This window comes from Oncorhynchus masou, chromosome 15, assembly GCF_036934945.1.
Source record: "Oncorhynchus masou masou isolate Uvic2021 chromosome 15, UVic_Omas_1.1, whole genome shotgun sequence".
Classification (NCBI taxonomy): Eukaryota; Metazoa; Chordata; class Actinopteri; order Salmoniformes; family Salmonidae; genus Oncorhynchus; species Oncorhynchus masou.
Genome location: NC_088226.1, coordinates 14,293,231 through 14,311,501, shown reverse-complemented (window position 1 = coordinate 14,311,501; position 18,271 = coordinate 14,293,231). Strand labels below are relative to the sequence as shown.

The 18,271-nt window shown below is 44.1% G+C and overlaps 1 protein-coding gene across 1 annotated transcript in view; it reads right to left on the bottom strand.

Moving 5' to 3' along the window:
- Window positions 1-949: 949 nt before the first annotated feature.
- Window positions 950-18,271, bottom strand: part of LOC135555700 (contactin-associated protein 1-like) — a 29,036-nt gene continuing 11,714 nt past the window's right edge. Inside the window, exons 7-24 of the mRNA XM_064988374.1 lie at window positions 17,789-17,938; window positions 17,386-17,647; window positions 17,054-17,203; window positions 15,508-15,682; window positions 9,077-9,183; window positions 8,763-8,885; window positions 7,933-8,136; window positions 7,630-7,786; window positions 7,402-7,529; window positions 7,132-7,305; window positions 6,533-6,751; window positions 6,063-6,302; window positions 5,651-5,890; window positions 4,755-4,882; window positions 4,431-4,524; window positions 2,913-3,143; window positions 2,731-2,775; window positions 950-1,152 (exon numbers count right to left, since the gene is read on the bottom strand). Of these exons, the coding sequence (XP_064844446.1) occupies window positions 950-1,152; window positions 2,731-2,775; window positions 2,913-3,143; window positions 4,431-4,524; window positions 4,755-4,882; window positions 5,651-5,890; window positions 6,063-6,302; window positions 6,533-6,751; window positions 7,132-7,305; window positions 7,402-7,529; window positions 7,630-7,786; window positions 7,933-8,136; window positions 8,763-8,885; window positions 9,077-9,183; window positions 15,508-15,682; window positions 17,054-17,203; window positions 17,386-17,647; window positions 17,789-17,938 (3,030 nt within the window). The remainder of the gene's footprint in view (window positions 1,153-2,730; window positions 2,776-2,912; window positions 3,144-4,430; window positions 4,525-4,754; window positions 4,883-5,650; window positions 5,891-6,062; window positions 6,303-6,532; window positions 6,752-7,131; window positions 7,306-7,401; window positions 7,530-7,629; window positions 7,787-7,932; window positions 8,137-8,762; window positions 8,886-9,076; window positions 9,184-15,507; window positions 15,683-17,053; window positions 17,204-17,385; window positions 17,648-17,788; window positions 17,939-18,271) is intronic.

Below are 18,271 nucleotides of genomic sequence, written 5' to 3'. Positions count from 1 at the left end.
CTCTGAGGATTCTGAACAAGAATATTGGCGATGGTCTTATATTCCGAGCCAAATGTCACATCTTTCAGTATGTTTTGTTGATCATACATGACTGCTTCATTGATTGGTTTGGGAATTGGTTAGGAATCGTAGAGCATACTGTAATTGGCCAAGCTGCTATCTAATGAAACTAACCATTAATACATGTTCCTCTTTTGTATAGGTATGCAATTTCATAGGCTGCAATACAACAAATATATGTTTATATGCCTTCCATTATTCTTTAGATATGTCATGTCAAAGCTTAGAGCTCCATGCTTTTTATAGCTTCTTCAATTGGTGTTAAGCAGGACAGTCTGTTTGCAGATGCCAGATTGTGCATGTTGTTGTTGTTGTTGCTGCACCGTTGCAGCATCCCTCTGGCTCACTAGTCAAAGGATGGGGCGAGTGGGATAGTTTGGATGGCTTTATCGAAATGGCTGCAAGAGTGGATGGTCGGAAAGAGTTACACAGTAGATGGCATTGATCTATCAAGTGATCTCAATGACAGACCTGCAAACCAGAAGAGGCTGCTGAATACATGTTACTGCATGTGAAATCTAATTCCCTCAGTTTAAGTCTCAAATCCTCAATGAACTCATGGGGTTATTTCTGATCTCATTTTGCTCTGTCGAGGCACTTCAGTTGGTCAACCCTTCAATACAGTGTGAGCTTGGTCGGTCGTCACTCACGCAATCCGGGCTTGATTTGATCTCCGAAGCCTGCAAAACTATGAACACATTAGAAAAACAACACTACGTCGAGCACCAGGCTTAAGATAACACATACCTGGAGAAAGGAAAACAAAACCGAAAAGTAAATCAAAAAGTTAAAGGAATTATAAAACATAAACAGGTATTGTGGTTGTTGTAAGCCCCAAAACCGCCCCATTTCAATCCCTCCCACCCCCTCCTCCCTCCCCAGCCTGAGGCTAGTCACTCCGAAAGTCTTCCTCTATTGCTGGATATCGCTTCTTCTCCAGGGTCCCTGTCAGGGGCCTGGAGCTGCTGCCTCCAGGGGACTCCAGGAAGTTCTTGGGCTCGTTGGTGTGGTAGCTGCCCTTGTACCGGTACAGATAGATGTAGATGCTGTACAGACCTATGAACAGTAATATCACGGCCGCGGCGACGACAACTAGAGGGAGAAACACACACAGTCAATGTGGGGTTAAAACAACCGTGTGTAGCAAACAGCTGAAAACCCATTGTTCCTCACAGTAGGGTTCTATGACTCACGTTGGAATTGCCACTGTGAAAAAATGTACCTGTATCTCAGTGGATGATACAAATATCCCTTTCAATCAATACCATTGTGACTCAGTTGGTTCTCTGCCAAACTCACTTAACTTCCTTTAGAGACAAGCGGTATCCTTTCTTATACAGCCACATATTGTTATGAGGGAGCCATCCATCTCAAATGATGTCCAATAACTGGAGGAGGTCGGCAAGGGGACAGCGGGACCGGCCCAGACATCAGAAATCAAACTCAGATGTTCTGCGTTACCATAACAACCCTGTACAGATGTATCCAGTACATTAAGCTGAAGCATATATCTGTGATGAATAGTGGAGGGAGGGGCAGCTCTAAATATAGTTGATCCGGGTGAGGATCTCAGACAGGGAGAGAGTGCAGACTACAGACTCTCTGAGCTGCTGTCCAATCCCATTTTCTTCGCCTCTCATGTTCAAAAATATCCTTCTTTACATTCCAGCATTTGTTCTGGTACATGTCACATTTTTAGCTTTTAGCGTGAGGACGTAAAAGCCTATTCTGGAATCTGATGGTCTCCGATTTTAGGATTAGGGGATTTTATGAAAATGAGAATTTCAACTACTGCTGATCTGTGTCACTAGGGGAGAGAGAGAGGTAGCAAGAGGAAGAGAGAGAGAGAGAGAGAGAGAGAGGTAGCAAGAGGAAGAGAGAGAGAGAGATAGAGGAGAGGTAGAGAGAGAGAGAGAGGTAGCAAGAGGAAGAGAGAGAGAGAGAGAGAAGAGAGGTAGCAAGAGGGAGAGCGAGAGAGAGAGATAGCAAGAGGAAGAGGGGGAGAGAGAGAGAGAGGTAGCAAGAGGAAGAGAGAGGTAGCAAGAGGAAGAGAAAGAGAAAGAGAGAGAGAGGTAGAAAGAGGAAGAGAGAGAGAAAGAGAGAGAGAGAGAGAGAGAGAGAGGGGTAGCAAGAGAAGAAGAGAGAGAGAGAGAGAGAGAGAGAGAGTAGCAAGAGAGAGAGAGAGAGATAGCAAGAGAGAGAGAGAGAGAGGTAGCAAGAGGAAGAGAGAGAGAGAGATAGCAAGAGAGAGAGAGAGAGGTAGCAAGAGGAAGAGAGAGAGAGAGAGAGAGAGAGAGAGAGAGAGAGAGATAGCAAGGAGAGAGAGGAGAGAGAGAGAGGTAGCAAGAGGAAGAGAAAGAGAGAGAGAGAGAGAGAGGGATAGCAAGAGGAAGAGAGAGAGGGGTAGCAAGAGGAAGAGAGAGAGAGAGAGAGGGGTAGCAAGAGGAAGAGAGAGAGAGAGGTAGCAAGAGGGAGGTAGCAAGAGGAAGAGAGAGAGAGAGGGAGAGAGTGAGAGGAGGCTTAATCTGAATCTTGAGGTAAACTAAGGTCAGGACTCACAGATGGCAGACGACAGATGAACACTTACTTAATAGATTTCACAAAAATCATCAAAGTATAGTTTCTTGAGAAATGAGACATTATTGTGAATCGTAAGCAGTAAAAACATACCTGTCAACCAAAACAGGCCTAGGTCATCGTGGATATATATGTATTCTGAAATGTAAAAAATACATCAATTATGTTATTATGGGGAATTTATATACTATCATCACTAGGTCATAATTGCTGATGGGATATGTAGTCCCATGTAAAGTAGATCTACTGATGGCTTCTGGGATATGTCGTCTCACCTATAGAAGTGAACCAGTGGTCCGCCTCCCAGGGGACATATCCATGGACAGGAGGGAAGGCCCCACAGTTAGACTCGGAGACAAAGCCCTGCACGGTGACCGGCGGTTCCGTCTCGTTCGGCCGGAAGAGGGTCTTAAGAGGGGCGTAGATGTTGTACCTCACCCCAGATATACAGCCCACCAGACCAGGACTGTTATGTCTCTGGATCTCATAGTCAATGTCACCCACCTCTGAGGGGTTTAGAGAGAGGGACAGAGGAGTTACAATGTGCACATCCACCTCAACTAATTCCCAAACTTACAGTGGGACAACTGATACCTTACTTCCACGGGTAACAGTTTATTTGGATAGTCCATCTGTAGATGCTCCAGACTACCAGTGACATTTGAACTATCTACTAACCCTAGTTCTAACCCTAATCCTAATCCTAATCCTAACCATAAATTTAACCCTAACCCTAACCTTAACTCTTACCCTAACCATTATTCTAACCCTAACCGTAACCATAACCTCAGCAAGCAGTTGCTTATCAACAGATAGTTTGTTGATAGTATGACCATCTGCAGAGCACCTACAGATGGACTCTCCAGAATATCCAAATAAAGTGTGACCAAATCAATTCTCAATAGGAAAGCAGAAATGTTTCAGCTGGGGTTTAAAGTTTATCCAGAACTCAGATTGGAAGGCGTGGGCTTACTTGAGAAATCTTGTTGTAATAAATATATAAGACAAATGCTTCATTCACAAAACCAAATTACACCGAGAGGAAAGTTTTTCTGGAACATGCTTATTCCTGACATTGTCTGGAAAAATGCATGGTTAAGACCTTACAAATACTGTATACCAAACAAAGTTAAGGAAGTGCACTTCAACATTTTACATAAGATATATCCATGTAATTATATGATTTCCACATTTGTGGCTATTGATAATATCTGCGTTTTCTGTAAAAAAGAAGGCGAGAATTTGTCTCACTTGTTCTTTGAATGTAAATTTGTGTCAGAATTATGGGAAAACCTTGCAAAGTACTTATTTACCATTATGAACACTGCCTATAATTTTAACATAAAATATATAATATGTTACTATTGCAATGATAACAAAACCACTGAAATGATTGTTAATTTCTTTATTCTTGTTGCCAAATACTTTATACACAAACAAAAATTCTATACCAAAATTACCAATTTTTCTGATTGAATTTAATTATCTTATTAAAACACTAACCCTAGTGAATAACAACAAGAATAACATCTTCATGAATCATTATAATAAGATACAGTATTTTCAGAGTGAATATAATTGCACTTAAATTGTTTCTTTTTTGTATTTTATTTGTATTTATATTTTTTGTATGTTTGAGCATTGTTAATACCTGTGTTTGGTTTGCTAGACATGTTGGATGTAGCAATGTAAGTTGATTTTTGTATTATGAATAAAATACATTTATAATAAAAAATAATTATAATAAAATAAAATACATGTTTCAGCTGGGGGGGGGTGAAGTGTAATCTTACCCATCACTCTCCCCAGGAAGATGTTCTTGGGTGAGTCAAACCTGCCGTCCTCCACTAGGGTGATCTTCTCCACTATCGGCTCCATGTAGTCCACCTAGGAGTTACACACGTCAACACAAACACATTGATATTCACGCACAACCATAAACCTGTCAACACGAACAAATAAATCAAAGACTGAAAATAAAATACACAAATGAACACAACTCACAAACCAAGTAAAGTGGTACCAGACCATCCTGGTTTGTGATTGACTGTTAAACGGTGGTGAAGGAGGTAGGTAGTGTTAACAGGTGTATACATTGGGGCAGAGCGTCAGCGTACCTGTGTCCTGATGGTCCTGTTGTGTCTGGTTATGTTGACGTAGTGGGGGTATCCATCTGCCAGGTTCCTGAAGGACAACTGGTACTTGTGGGTAATCAACCCCAACCTATACCTCATGTCTAAGGTTCCTGTGGAGGGACGGTGCAACAATACACTCCACAGTTCATAATGTAGGGCATTAAAACATTATATTTCCATTAACTATTGTGAGGAGTAAGGGTTGTGGCTGCTTCACATATTGTCGTCTCTACCTTCTTGCCCTTTGTGGTGTTGTCTGTGCCCAGTAATGTTTGTACCATGTTTTGTGCTGCTACCATGTTGTGCTGCTGCCATGTTGTGTTGCTACCATGCTGTGTTGTCATGTGTTGCTGCCTTGCTATGTAGTGTTGTGGTGTCTCTTGTCGTGATGTGTGTTTTGTCCTTAAATCCCAGCCCCCGTCCCCGCAGGAGGCCTTTTTTTGGTAGGCCATCATTGTAAATACGAATTTGTTCTTAACTGACTTGCCTAGTTAAAGAAAAAAAGTATAAAACATATTGTAAAGTACAGTGATATATTTTTGTCCAAGTCCTATCTTGCTTTGTGTTTCCACTCAAATAAATTGGATGACTGAAGAGCATACCACAGGAGGTTGGTGGCACCTTAATTGGGGAGGACAGGCTCGTGGTAATGGCTGGAGCGGAATCAGTGGAATGCCATTCCATTTGCAACCTTCCAGTCATCATTATGAGCCGTCCTCCCCTCAGCAACCTCCTGTGGAACATACAGTAATCCAACTTCAATCAGTGACAGTAAAATCTTCATTCAAAAGCCAGTTCAATTCGAACACTCTCTGCCTTGAATCTTAACCATAATCACCCATCATGTTAAAGTGCTCCTTCCTGCCAAGCGTTCCTACCATCTTTCTTCAGGATGACAGCCATGTAGTCCTGGACGAAAGAGCTGATGTAGAGCAGTACAGCCGGCGTCTGGAAGGTACTGAAGCTGAACTCTATCTCATCACTGGTGTCGTTGTAGCCCAGGCTGAAGTTGTGGTAGTGGGGGTCCAGCCAGTTAGCCCACCACTCCTCATTGGTCGTAGGCTTCTTTCTGATGTTGTAGCGCAACCACGAGCCTATCTCAAAGTAGGCCCCAATGTCTAAGGGGGTACAAACAGGATCAAGTTGAGCTAAATGCCCATATTTGGTTATCGCCAACACTGTCAAAATATATCAAGGTTTTTGTTACTGTAACCCAGTGTGCTTAAGGCCGTCATAGTGATTCTGGGGCTCCATGAAAAACCGAGGTAACCCAACCTGTGTGGAGCTCACCTTTGTGGCAGTAGAATCCGTCGAAGGCAGTGTTGCCGCAGTCACAGGTGTAGGCGGCGTAGCCCTCGATACACTGGGCGGCGTTTCGACACGGTATGGTCGCGTTCAGACACTGGCCCGTACAGTTCCGCCGTATACCCTGTTCCTCATTCGCTTTGCCTTCCAAGTCAAGGGTTACCCCGTTCATTCGTAACCCTCGGAGGCAGCCCAGGAATGGCCACAGCGTGCGATTGGCTGCGCCTGGATATATTGGGACACCGTCAGTTAATCATCACATTGCAAAGTTGAGCATTTTGGATTAAGAAGAATAAATACGTGTTCGTTATAAGAAAATAAAAGAAACATCTGTTTCCTGTGCTGTAGTGCTGTTTAAACTCATAGGAATGGACTACATCAACCAATGGGAGAAGTCCAAAATCCTTGTCGACCACCACCCCGCCCTCCCCAGCCCCAGCGGCCAGGTGACGTACCCACGAGGAGAGGGTGGGTGAACTCCATGGTGACAAAGGTCTGGCCAGGGAAGCGTCTCACAGCCCATGGCTGATAGTCCACTTTGATCCTGGCCAACTTCACGTTGAGCTCTGCCTGGACAAAGTGCCACTCGTTGTCATTTAGAGGCACCGGCGAGCGTAGCGTCACGTTGAGGATGCCGTCTCCCACCATGAATATGAAGACCAGGTTCTGGGTGGCTGGGAAAAGGATGAAGAGGAGACAAAACAGAATGAGGGATGAAATATATTATAGAAATAAATACCGGAAAATATTGATAATATCACTTCTAAACCTTTTCATTCATCAAGTTATAAGTTTCACAGCAACAAAACCTTTCGAAAATTGTAATTTGGAAATTATGTTTCCTGCCGTGGTTCTATGTGGCTTAGGCGGAAGAGCATGGCACTTACCATGCCAAAGGTTGTGGGTTTGATTCCTGCTGGGGCCACCAAGTATGTACATTTTATACACGCATGACTGTCACTCCAAGTCACGTTAGAGAAAAGCGTATTTTAAATAGTGTATATTATATGAGTAATTTCATGTGATTCACACTAGATAATCTGTGGTAATTTACTGTTGAGCTCAATGCGTATGAAGTTCCGGAGCCAGTCGTCTGAGTTCTCCAGGAAGACTCCGTGGGGGCGGTAGGTTTTAAAGTGGAAGGAGATGTCGACGGTGCTGCCTGGCCTGAAGGTGGGGAACTCGATGTAGGTGGGCTTGGTGAACGATATGGTATTCCAGATGCTCCCTGTGAGTACAACGAGGCCATGAGATCCAAACCAGAACCACGATAAACAATCATTTGACTAATTATATACCGCAGAATGGTTTAACTACAACTCACTGTCGCCGTGGCAACGTAGGGGCCCGAGGCTGATGTGGGCCTTTGACCCTGTCCTGTTGGTGTCCCCCACCACCACCTTCCTCACTGGGAGGTGGTCCTTCCACATCAGATAGCCCTTATCTGAGTACCTGCACAATATGTTCCATTTGTACAGTAATGTATATCAATCTATGGAAACACTTTTCTAAAAGTTATAGAAAATAGTCTTTCAAATCCTTTCTCTCTCACCATTGGCGGTAGTCAGCGTCACAGTTACAGTGAAACCTGGCATCAGTGCAGGTCTGGTTGATAGCACAGCCACACTTCCCACTCTCAGGGAAAGCCCCGCCCCAGTACTCGTGACTCTCGTTATTTCGACCAATCCAGAAACTGTACGGTCTCCCATCTAAATGACATGACAATAGAGCAATGGAATATGATTATTATGATTTCATCATTGAAATGTTCTTTGATATATATATACAAATAGGTACAGATTCAGGTGCTTTCAATAGCTACCTTTGCCCATAGGCCCTAACCACTCCTACTCACTGAGCGTGTTGAGGATGCGTGACTTGTAGCAGGAGTAGTCGATCCACTGTTCACAGTACATGGAGGTGTTGGCCAGTGCTGTGACATCGTCCCAGGAGGCATTCCAGTAGTTGACATCTCCTATGTAAGGACGGTCCACCGTGCTACCGGTCACCTTGATACCGTCGATACGGTCATGCATCACTATCGTCCATGCCTTGTCGGCTTTGTCAAGAGACAAGGAAGGGGTTGACATTAAAGGGTAAAAATGTATGATTGTGTAAGTGAGAAAGAGAGAGAAAACTAGCGAGAGACAAAGTGAGAGAAAGCACATCTACTACTGAGGAATCTGTTTTTGTGCCATGCTGTGTCCAGAGATCTGATATTATCACAGACAGCTCTAACGCAGTAGACCCTGACTAATCTAAGGGATTTACATGGAACCTACAGTCATAGATTTTGGTTAACTGGATAGGATTGTATGGAGAATACTCTGTCCCCACAACCAATTACTGATCTGGCCCCAAACTGGTTCTCCATTGTCCTTGTTGGAGTTCATTATTCCATGATCAACATCCAACAGATGTGGCCCTGCTGTCTCCTCTGCTGCTGCTGTTGCCTTGTCATTCCTAATGGAACATACATTCACCTCAACCTGAACACAGTTTAATATCAGGATCTCTGCCTCAACATGTTCAATAACGGTCCATTTCTGAAAGTTACTGTAAGCACTGACTACCGTTATGTTCGATATGCACCATGGAATCATGTTGGTCAGATGGTATAATATAATTGTATACTAGTACATGTTATGAATGCATTCAAATGCATTTGACAAGCCAGTTACTCACATTTCATCGTGCAGTACACCTCGAATGGTTTCAAGGGTCCGCTCAGGTCCGGGTCTATGGTATAATTCCCTGACCAGGATTTGCCAGTAAGTCTGTAGGCCTCACACGACTCTTTGTAGACCGCTGTTGGGGAAGAGAGAAGCAGAAGTCGTATTTTAACTTACACCAGCAAGGTTTTAATGATGACATGGGTCTGTCTCACACTACCGCAGGATATAGGCCTCAACAAACTGGTTGTTACACTGGCGAGGTTACGACAACATGCTGTCATTAGTTCTCGCAAACAACATTAGGCTCTCTCAGGAAATACTCACACATATGGCACACCTCCCCTTTGTAGCCTGTGTTCTCGCACAGACATATGAAGTCATCCCAGGACTGGATGCATCTGCCCTCGTGTTCACAGGGGTTTGGAGTACATCTAGAGAGCACACCATGCAGGAGTGTGGGTAAAAGTGAAATGGGGCATGTACAGTGCATTTGGAAAGTATTCAGACCCCTTGACTTTTTCCACATTTTGTTACGTTACAGCCTTTTCTAAAAATGGATTACATTATTGTTTTCCCTCAACAATCTACACATAATACCCCATAATGACAAAGCGAGAAAAAAAAGTTGACATTTTTGCAAATTTATTACAAATGCAAAACAGAAATACCTTATTTACATAAATATTCAGACCATTTGCTATGAAACTCAAAATTAAGCTCTGGATCTTCCTGTTTCCATTGATCATCCTTAAGATGTTTCTAGAATTTGATTGGAGTCCAACTGTTCAATTGATTGGAAATGATTTGGAAAGACACACCTGTCTATATAAGGTCCCACAGCTGACAGTGCATGTCAGTTCAAAAACCAAGCTGTAAGGTCAAAGGAATTGTGCGTAGAGCTCCGACACAGGATTGTGTCGAAGCACAGATCTGGGGAAGGGTACCAAAACATTTCTGCAGCATTGAAGGTTCTCAAGAACACAGTGTCCGACATCATGCTTAAATGGAAGAAGTTTGGAACCACCAAGACTCTTCCAAGAGCTGGCCACCCGGCCAAACTGAGCAATTGGGGGAGAAGGGCCTTGGTCAGGGAGATGACCAAGAATCTGATGGTCACTCTGACAGAGCTCCAGAGTTCCTCTGTGGAGATGGGAGAACCTTCCAGAAGAACAACCATCTCTGCAGCACACCAACAATCGGCCTTTATGGTAGAGTTGCCAGACGGAAGCCACTCCTCAGTAAAAGGCACATGACAGCCCACTAGGAGTTTGCCAAAAGGCACCTAAAAGACTCTCAGACCATTAGAAACAAGATTCTCTGGTCTGATGAAACCAAGATTGAACTCTTTGGCCTGAATGCCAAGAGTCACGTCTGGAGAAAACCTGGCACCATCCCTACGGTGAAGCATGGTGGTGGCAGCATCATGCTGTGGGGATGTGCAGTGACGCTCCCATTCCAACATGACAGAGCTTGAGAGGATCTGCAGAGAAGAATGGGAGTAACTCCCCAAATACAGGTGTGCCAAGCTTGTAGCGTCATACCCAAGAAGACTCAAGGCTGTAATAGCTGCCAAAGGTGCTTCAACAAAGTTGGGTCTGAATACTTATGTAAATGTGATATTTAATTTGATTTATCTTTTGCTAATTATTCCAAAAACCTGTTTTTGCATCTCTTTCCATGACATAGGTGAATCCATGTGAAAGCTATGATCCCTTATTGATGTCACTTGTTAAATACACTTCAATCAGTGTAGATGAAGGGGAGGAGACAGGTTAAATAAGGGTTTTTATGTCTTGAGACAATTGAGAGATATGGATTGTGTGTGCCATTCAGAGGTTGAATGGGAAAGACAAAATATTGAAGTGCCTTTGAACTGGGTATGGTAGTAGGTGCCAGGCGCACCGGTTTGTATCAAGAACTGAAAAGCTGTTGGGTTTTTCAGTTTCCCTTGTGTATCAAGAATGGTCCACCACCCAAAGGACATCCAGCCAACTTGACACAACTCTGGGAAGCCTTGGAGTCAACATGGGCCAGCATCCCTTTGGAACACTTTCGACACCTTGTGGAGTTGAGGCTGTTTTGAGGGGGAAGGGTGCGGGGGATGTAACTCAATATTAGGAAGGGGTTCCTAATGTTTGGTATACTCAGTGTATTTTGTCCGTTATATGGTAACAAGAAAACATTATTTAGGTGGTGAAAGAGTATGAAAGGACATGAGTGGATTAGGTCACTCAATATCTTTCTCTCACTTTTCTGTAGGACTCTGGCAGGTTTTATTTACTGTATGGGGGAAGATTTAAGGGCTGTGGTCGGCTCTGATTGGGGTGGGCGTTGTCTGCAGCCCCTCAGCCCTTAGCTCAACTGATAAATTACTGTACAGGTCTTTCATATCATTTACACAATATTGATTCTCAGGGTCACTAAGGGTGTTTTCACACTTAGTTTTGATCTATAGTTTGAATCAGTGTTTGATTATTTGTTACATTGCATTTTTTCCGGTTGGTTTCACATTGGGGAATAAATGCTCACGTTAAATCCATCTATGATTATCATGAAGCGTCACTTGTGTGCCCCAATGTTCGTATTACTTCCAACAACATTGACGGAGGAAACTGTGTTGTGAATAGCCTTTATTCAGTCGCCTATAGCCCCGGTTTAGCCCCATCTCCCCTAATCTGCATCGGATGCACTCATAAATGCATTGCTACTGACAGAATGTTTCAGAGATACTGTATCAAGTTATGATGCTGTGTGCATTTCATCAAATGCTTGCAGTCAAACTACCAATAATACTGCATAACTCCTAAATTGAACTCTGGTGTGTTCACCAACTCAGTTCGGATAGTTTGGACTTGTGTGAATACTCTATCTGCACTAGGGAGAACAATAAACAGTGCACTGTGGTTCGCTCAAAAAGGGTGGTCTCGGGAACGATTACATTTGTACCATGGTGCGGTTCTTGCAGGTCAGAACGCAGTACAGACCAAACAGGGGGAAAAAAACAGAGTCGGGCAGTATTATTGGTTATTATAGTATATTGGACTAGTATTATTGGACTGCGAGCATTTGATGAAACGCACACAGCATCATAACTTGAGATATTTGAAACATTCTGTGAATACCAGTGCATTTATGAGCGCATTCGATGCAGATTAGGGGAGACTGGGACTGTAACGGGGATATACAGTAGGATACTGAACATAGGCTATTCACGTTGTAGTTAGAGCGGCTATTGCGCTGTTTCCTGTTGTTGGAAGACCAAAAACGAAAAATAATATGAAGATTGGGGCACACAAGTGATGTTTGATGATAATCATAGATGCATTTTTGTCCAATAAATAAATGGCTTACATGGACACGTGGTTTTGGTTAGGAATTTTAGTTTGTTTGGTATTTGGCAATGTGAAACCAACCAAACCAAATGAAAAACAATACAATTTAACAAATAATTGAACTATAGATCAAAAACTGTGTGTGAAAACACTCGGAAACACCAGGAAACCAGGAAGACTCCGAACCACCAAGGTTGACGGCGCCACAGACATAGTCATGCTGATACCCTCGTGAAACAGAGCAGGCATCGAGAAAGTATCATACATCATAAAGCAGATAAATATGTAACATACTGATGTAAGCATGTGACACGAATACAAACTAGTACACAATGGTTTCGAACACAATGGTCTTTGCACATGATTTTGGAGAGAAACTAGCGCTCGCCCAGAATCTTTTTCATATAAAAGGAGGGGAGAAATGGAGGAGAAAGGAGTCATTGTAGAAAACGGTGGACTGAATTTTAGTGTTACATGTGATGGTCTTACATTGACATTTTTCTCAAATGTTGATCTCGCAAACGTTTTGCAGTGAGAGAGGTTACATGTGGCGTGTCCGCCAAAATACTTTATACCGTAACATGGATCCTACTCTGATGTAAATAATCCTCCCAGTCCAGACAGGTGCATTCAACTGAGAATAGCCCCTGTCATCAACCGGTACTACATCTCCTGGAGGTGTCTGAGTGTTATATGTCCCACGTCTGCCATGGGGGCTGAGATGAGAGGCCTTCTCGGAATGATTCATCCCTATAGCAATGAGCCTTGACTCCTATAGCAATGAGCCTTGACTCCTATAGCAATGAGCCTTGACTCTGTCTGTCACATTGGTCCATCAGGAATCAGGATGGAACATTCCAACACTATCTCTGTACTCCACTGATATTACAAGGCTGAGTATAGTGTTCAGAATGCATCCAATCAGTTTACCCATGGATTCATCATGGATACTGTATGTAACCTTTGCCCTTGTGCTACTATTGTCTAGCCCAGGCCTGGGCAACGGCCAACCCACGCCCTGATTCAATACGGCCCGCAGAATGATGCTCAGATAACGTAAAGAATTTGCGATAGTAAAGTTTTGAAAAACGCATTTGTTATTCAAATTAAAAGCCCAAAGAATACTCACCTTTTGTGTAATGATTTAACTCCTACCGCTTGTGGGACATTTATTTTGAAGGCACGTATAATTAAACAACTGCAAGAGGACAGACGGTGACTGACGACGGGCTGACACACGTCAGTTACAAATAGCAGCTAGCTAGAAATTGTGAAAAAATGAGTTTTTCAAAGAAAAGGAAAGTAGACAATGAATGTAGGGTGTTTCAGCAAGAGTGGACATCGACATATTTCTTTATTGTGGTATCAGGGAAAGCTGTGCGCAAAGAGAGCATCGCTACAACTTGTCCGGACACTTCCAGACGATGCATACAGAGAAATATAGGAATATATCTTCTGAGCCGAGGGCAGGTGCATTTTGCTTTCTCCGTTGCAAAAGCAGCAAGGACTTGACACAAAACTGCACTCAGCAAACGACAGAATTGCGAGAGCTAGCTATGAACTGTCCTACAAAATTGCTAAACATAGCAAGCCATTTGCTGAGGGTGAATTAATTAAAGAATGTTTAATTGACTCTGCAGCAATACTTTGCCCCGACAATAAAGAGCTGCTTGAAAATGTTTCCCTGTCAAGACGAACAGTGACACGGCGTGTTGAGGACATGGCAGAGAATATGAATAATAGTTGAAAGACAAGGTAAATGATTTCACCTATTTCTCCTTGGTCCTGGATGAGAGCAGTGATGCACGTGACACGGAGCAGTTGTTGATATTCTTACCAGGCATAAGCCCAGACCTTGAAATTACAGACGAGCTTGCTTCAGCGCAGTCAATGAAGAGCACAACCACAAGGAACGGTTTATTGGAGGAGGTTAATAAATATGTGGCAAAGCTGGGACTGAGTTTTGAAAAGTTATCCTGTGTGACCACTGATGGGTGCCCAAACATGACAGGAAAAAACATTGTCCTTTTGAAAAGGATACAAGATCAAGTAGCTGAGCTGAACCCAGATCAGAAAATGATTGCATTGTTCATCTGGAAGTGCTCTGTAAATGTTTATGAAAATAAGCCATGTTGTGGATACAGTCACTAAAGTGGTAAACTTTATAAGAGCAACATTTTTAAACCACAGGCAGTTTGTCTCGCTGTTGACAGAGTTGGGTCATGCAGATCTGCCCTACAACACAAACGTGAGATGGCTGAGTTTGGGGAAGGTGTTGAAAAGGGTGTGGGACCTGAAGTCAGAGATGGATTAAGAATAATTGGCTGATAACGAATAATTGGCTGATTTTGCCTTCAACGTGGACATCATGGCCCTCATGAATGATCTGAATTCCAAACTACAAGGGAAGGGCCTTTTTGCACATCAGATGTACAGCCTTGTCAAAGCCTTCTAGGGAGAATTATTCCTCCTGACCCGCCAAGTAGAAGCCAACAATCTCACCCACCTTCTGACACTACTAGTCTGTTCCCTATCAGATGACCAGCGGGTGAAGCATACAACGCTGCTGCGTGCTTTGAACAGTGAGTTCTCTTGTCGTTTTGAGGATTTCAAAGTGTTGGAAAATGACATGCTGATGGTTTCCTCTCCTTTCAACTTCAATGTGGATAACGCTCCCACTGACCTGCAACTTGAGCTTATCGATCTTCAGTCTGATGCAGTGATTGGAGAACTACTCAAAACAATGTCACTGACAAGGTTCTATGCATCTCTTGATGAACAAAACTTTCCAAAGATTAAGGAGTCATGCTCAGAAGACGTTTGTAGTGTTTGGGTCAACCTATGTATGTGAACAGACATTTTCAGTGATGAAATATAGCGAGTCAAGGCACAGATCATCTCTTACTGACTCACCTCTCAGCAATCCTGCGCATAGCGACATAAACTATACCTGACTTCACTGCTCTAGTCAATGCCCATTAGAGACTTCACTCCTCACACTGACTGAGCTGTTTAAATGTAATGTTGAGCTCTCTCTCTGTCTTATATTTTGTACACACTCGTTAACAAGAGTTCTGTCCGTCGTGCTGGAAGCACAGTGTACTTTTTCCTCCGTGTAGTTCATTGTCTGTTTAATAAAGAAAATACCTACCAAAAGGAGAACATGGATGTGGTTTATTTCTGTGCATAAAATAAGTAGCATATCTGGATGTGATTTACAGTAGATATATCTGTCAACACAGTCATACACATGATGTATAATCCTGTAATATGGTTCTGGCCCGCCTGTCCTAGCACGTTGCAAACAAACCATTTCACCATAGTATCTTAGCCTGTGCCCCTCCCCCTCTGCCAACCTCCTCCTCCGTATATATGTCTCTGATGACCCCTCCCTCTGCTCTATCTGTCACTGATGCCCCCTACCTGTCAGTGATACCACAGGTGCCCAACAACAGTTCAGCGTAGCGTCCCCAGCGTCGCTGCAGGATGATGTCGATGTCCACCGGCTCGTTGTCGATAAAGATCTGCTGCATGCAGCCGTGGAAGTGGTTCAGCTTGGTCTCACACTTCCTGATCGTGTTGTTAGTCTTCGGACACCCTGAGGATCAAAGCACAGAGGGAGGTGTGAAGATATGTTCCTATTGGGTTGTCATTTTGATAGTGAGAACATCAAAATGGTGGCTAGCGGTTAAGAACGTTGGGCCAGTAATGGAATGGTCACTGGTTGAAATCTCGAAGCTGACTAGGTGATAAATATGTTGTTGTGCCCTTGAGCAAGGCACTTAACCCTAATTGCTCCTGTAAGTCGCTCTGGATAAGAGTGTCTGCTAAATGACAAAAAAAGTAAAAAAATAAATAATTGAATATAAAACAAATGATGTAGATGAACAGTGTTCTGGTATATCAGAGCAAAAGTAGTGCACTACATTTACATTACATTTACATTTAAGTCATTTAGCAGACGCTCTTATCCAGAGCGACTTACAAATTGGTGAATTCACCTTCTGACATCCAGTGGAACAGCCACTTTACAATAGTGCATCTAAATCATTTAAGGGGGGAGGGGGTGAGAAGGATTACTTTATCCTATCCTAGGTATTCCTTGAAGAGGTGGGGTTTCAGGTGTCTCCGGAAGGTGGTGATTGACTCCGCTGTCCTGGCGTCGTGAGGGAGTTTGTTCCACCATTGGGGGGCCAGAGCAGCGAACAGTTTTGACTGGGCTGAGCGGGAACTGTACTTCCTCAGTGGTAGGGAGGCGAGCAGGCCAGAGGTGGATGAACGCAGTGCCCTTGTTTGGATGTAGGGCCTGATCAGAGCCTGGAGGTACTGCGGTGCCGTTCCCCTCACAGCTCCGTAGGCAAGCACCATGGTCTTGTAGCGGATGCGAGCTTCAACTGGAAGCCAGTGGAGAGAGCGGAGGAGCGGGGTGACGTGAGAGAACTTGGGAAGGTTGAACACCAGACGGGCTGCGGCGTTCTGGATGAGTTGTAGGGGTTTAATGGCACAGGCAGGGAGCCCAGCCAACAGCGAGTTGCAGTAATCCAGACGGGAGATGACAAGTGCCTGGATTAGGACCTGCGCCGCTTCCTGTGTGAGGCAGGGTCGTACTCTGCGGATGTTGTAGAGCATGAACCTACAGGAACGGGCCACCGCCTTGATGTTAGTTGAGAACGACAGGGTGTTGTCCAGGATCACGCCAAGGTTCTTAGCGCTCTGGGAGGAGGACACAATGGAGTTGTCAACCGTGATGGCGAGATCATGGAACGGGCAGTCCTTCCCCGGGAGGAAGAGCAGCTCCGTCTTGCCGAGGTTCAGCTTGAGGTGGTGATCCGTCATCCACACTATAAAGGGATTTGGGACGTAGCCCAGGTCTGGTCAACAGCTCACTTCCAGTGGTTGCTATTGTAATGTATGTTGATGTTGGGAACAGTAAAGTGAAGAGCCAGAACAGGTGTGGTGAACAGCTCACCTCCAAAGAAGTAGCGGTCCCCTGTGCGGACAGTGAAGGGGTTGGTGATTTTCAGCGGAGAGCCCTCCTCCTCATCTATGGTGATGGACAGTAGGTTGTCCCTGGCTGCTACGTCTACCGTGTGCCAGAAACCGTCATTCAAGCGGTAACCTGAAGAGGAGAACAAACAGAAACAACATTAGAACAGCTTTAGATGTAATGAATGAGCAATCAGTATGAATGCAACATAATCCAGTATTCATTTGACAAAGTTGCATCTTCTGCCGTCTCAACAAACCTTCTGCACATTTATTAACGAGGCAGGGTGAGTTCAGTTCCACATTTTGGCTCACCTGCTGCGAACTGTAGTTTCTTCTTGCCTGGCTGAAAGAGTGTGACATTGACCTGTCCCTCACTCAGGCCCAGCTCCAAGGCTCCCAGGTCGTCAGCGAAGCGTGTAAACATCAGCAGGCCTGTGTAGTCCCAGGAACGGAACTTAAACTTCACAAACATCCGAGGCTTCCTGAAGAATCCAGGCACCTGCAGGTAGTTGTTGGGCCCGGCGAAGGTCATGGGCTTCCACAGGATGTCACGGCACGCGTAGTGCATCTTTTTCTGAGAGCAAAGAATCATTGCATTTACAACAAACTACGAAGAAAGATTAGCTACATCACTGTAGGTCACAGGTAAATCGTGTGTGTGTGTGTAGGTAAACGAGTACGTGATGCAGAGGTGAAGTCGGATGAGAAGCTACACCTGCCGAGGGATGCGTATCTCAGGCTCCTGGTCCTGGGCCATGTTGATGACGTTGATCCCGTTGATGAAGACGTTCTCCAGGCAGCCACGGAAGTTAGGAACCTCTGGGAGGTGGGGCAAATTAGGCTCAATCACTCCGCCCACATACATCTAGGAGAGTACCAGCAGAGGAATAAATTAGATAAATGTACCCGTATGATCAATGGAATATTATACTCAAAGGCATACATGTATTTGCTGGTTGTTTTCTTTAACCTTTATTTAACTAGGCAGGTCAGTTAAGAACAAATTCTTATTTTCAATAACGGCCTAGGAACAGATCATGTGTATATCAACAAAGTACACCCTGAATGACAAGCAGGCGCCAGGTAAATAGGAGGCTGATCTCTGTCTATGACCATTGACCCCTTCAATGACCACTTCCTTCCTGTCCCTATGGACTACTGTCACAAGCCTGACTCCAAACTCTCCAGGCCCATAGGA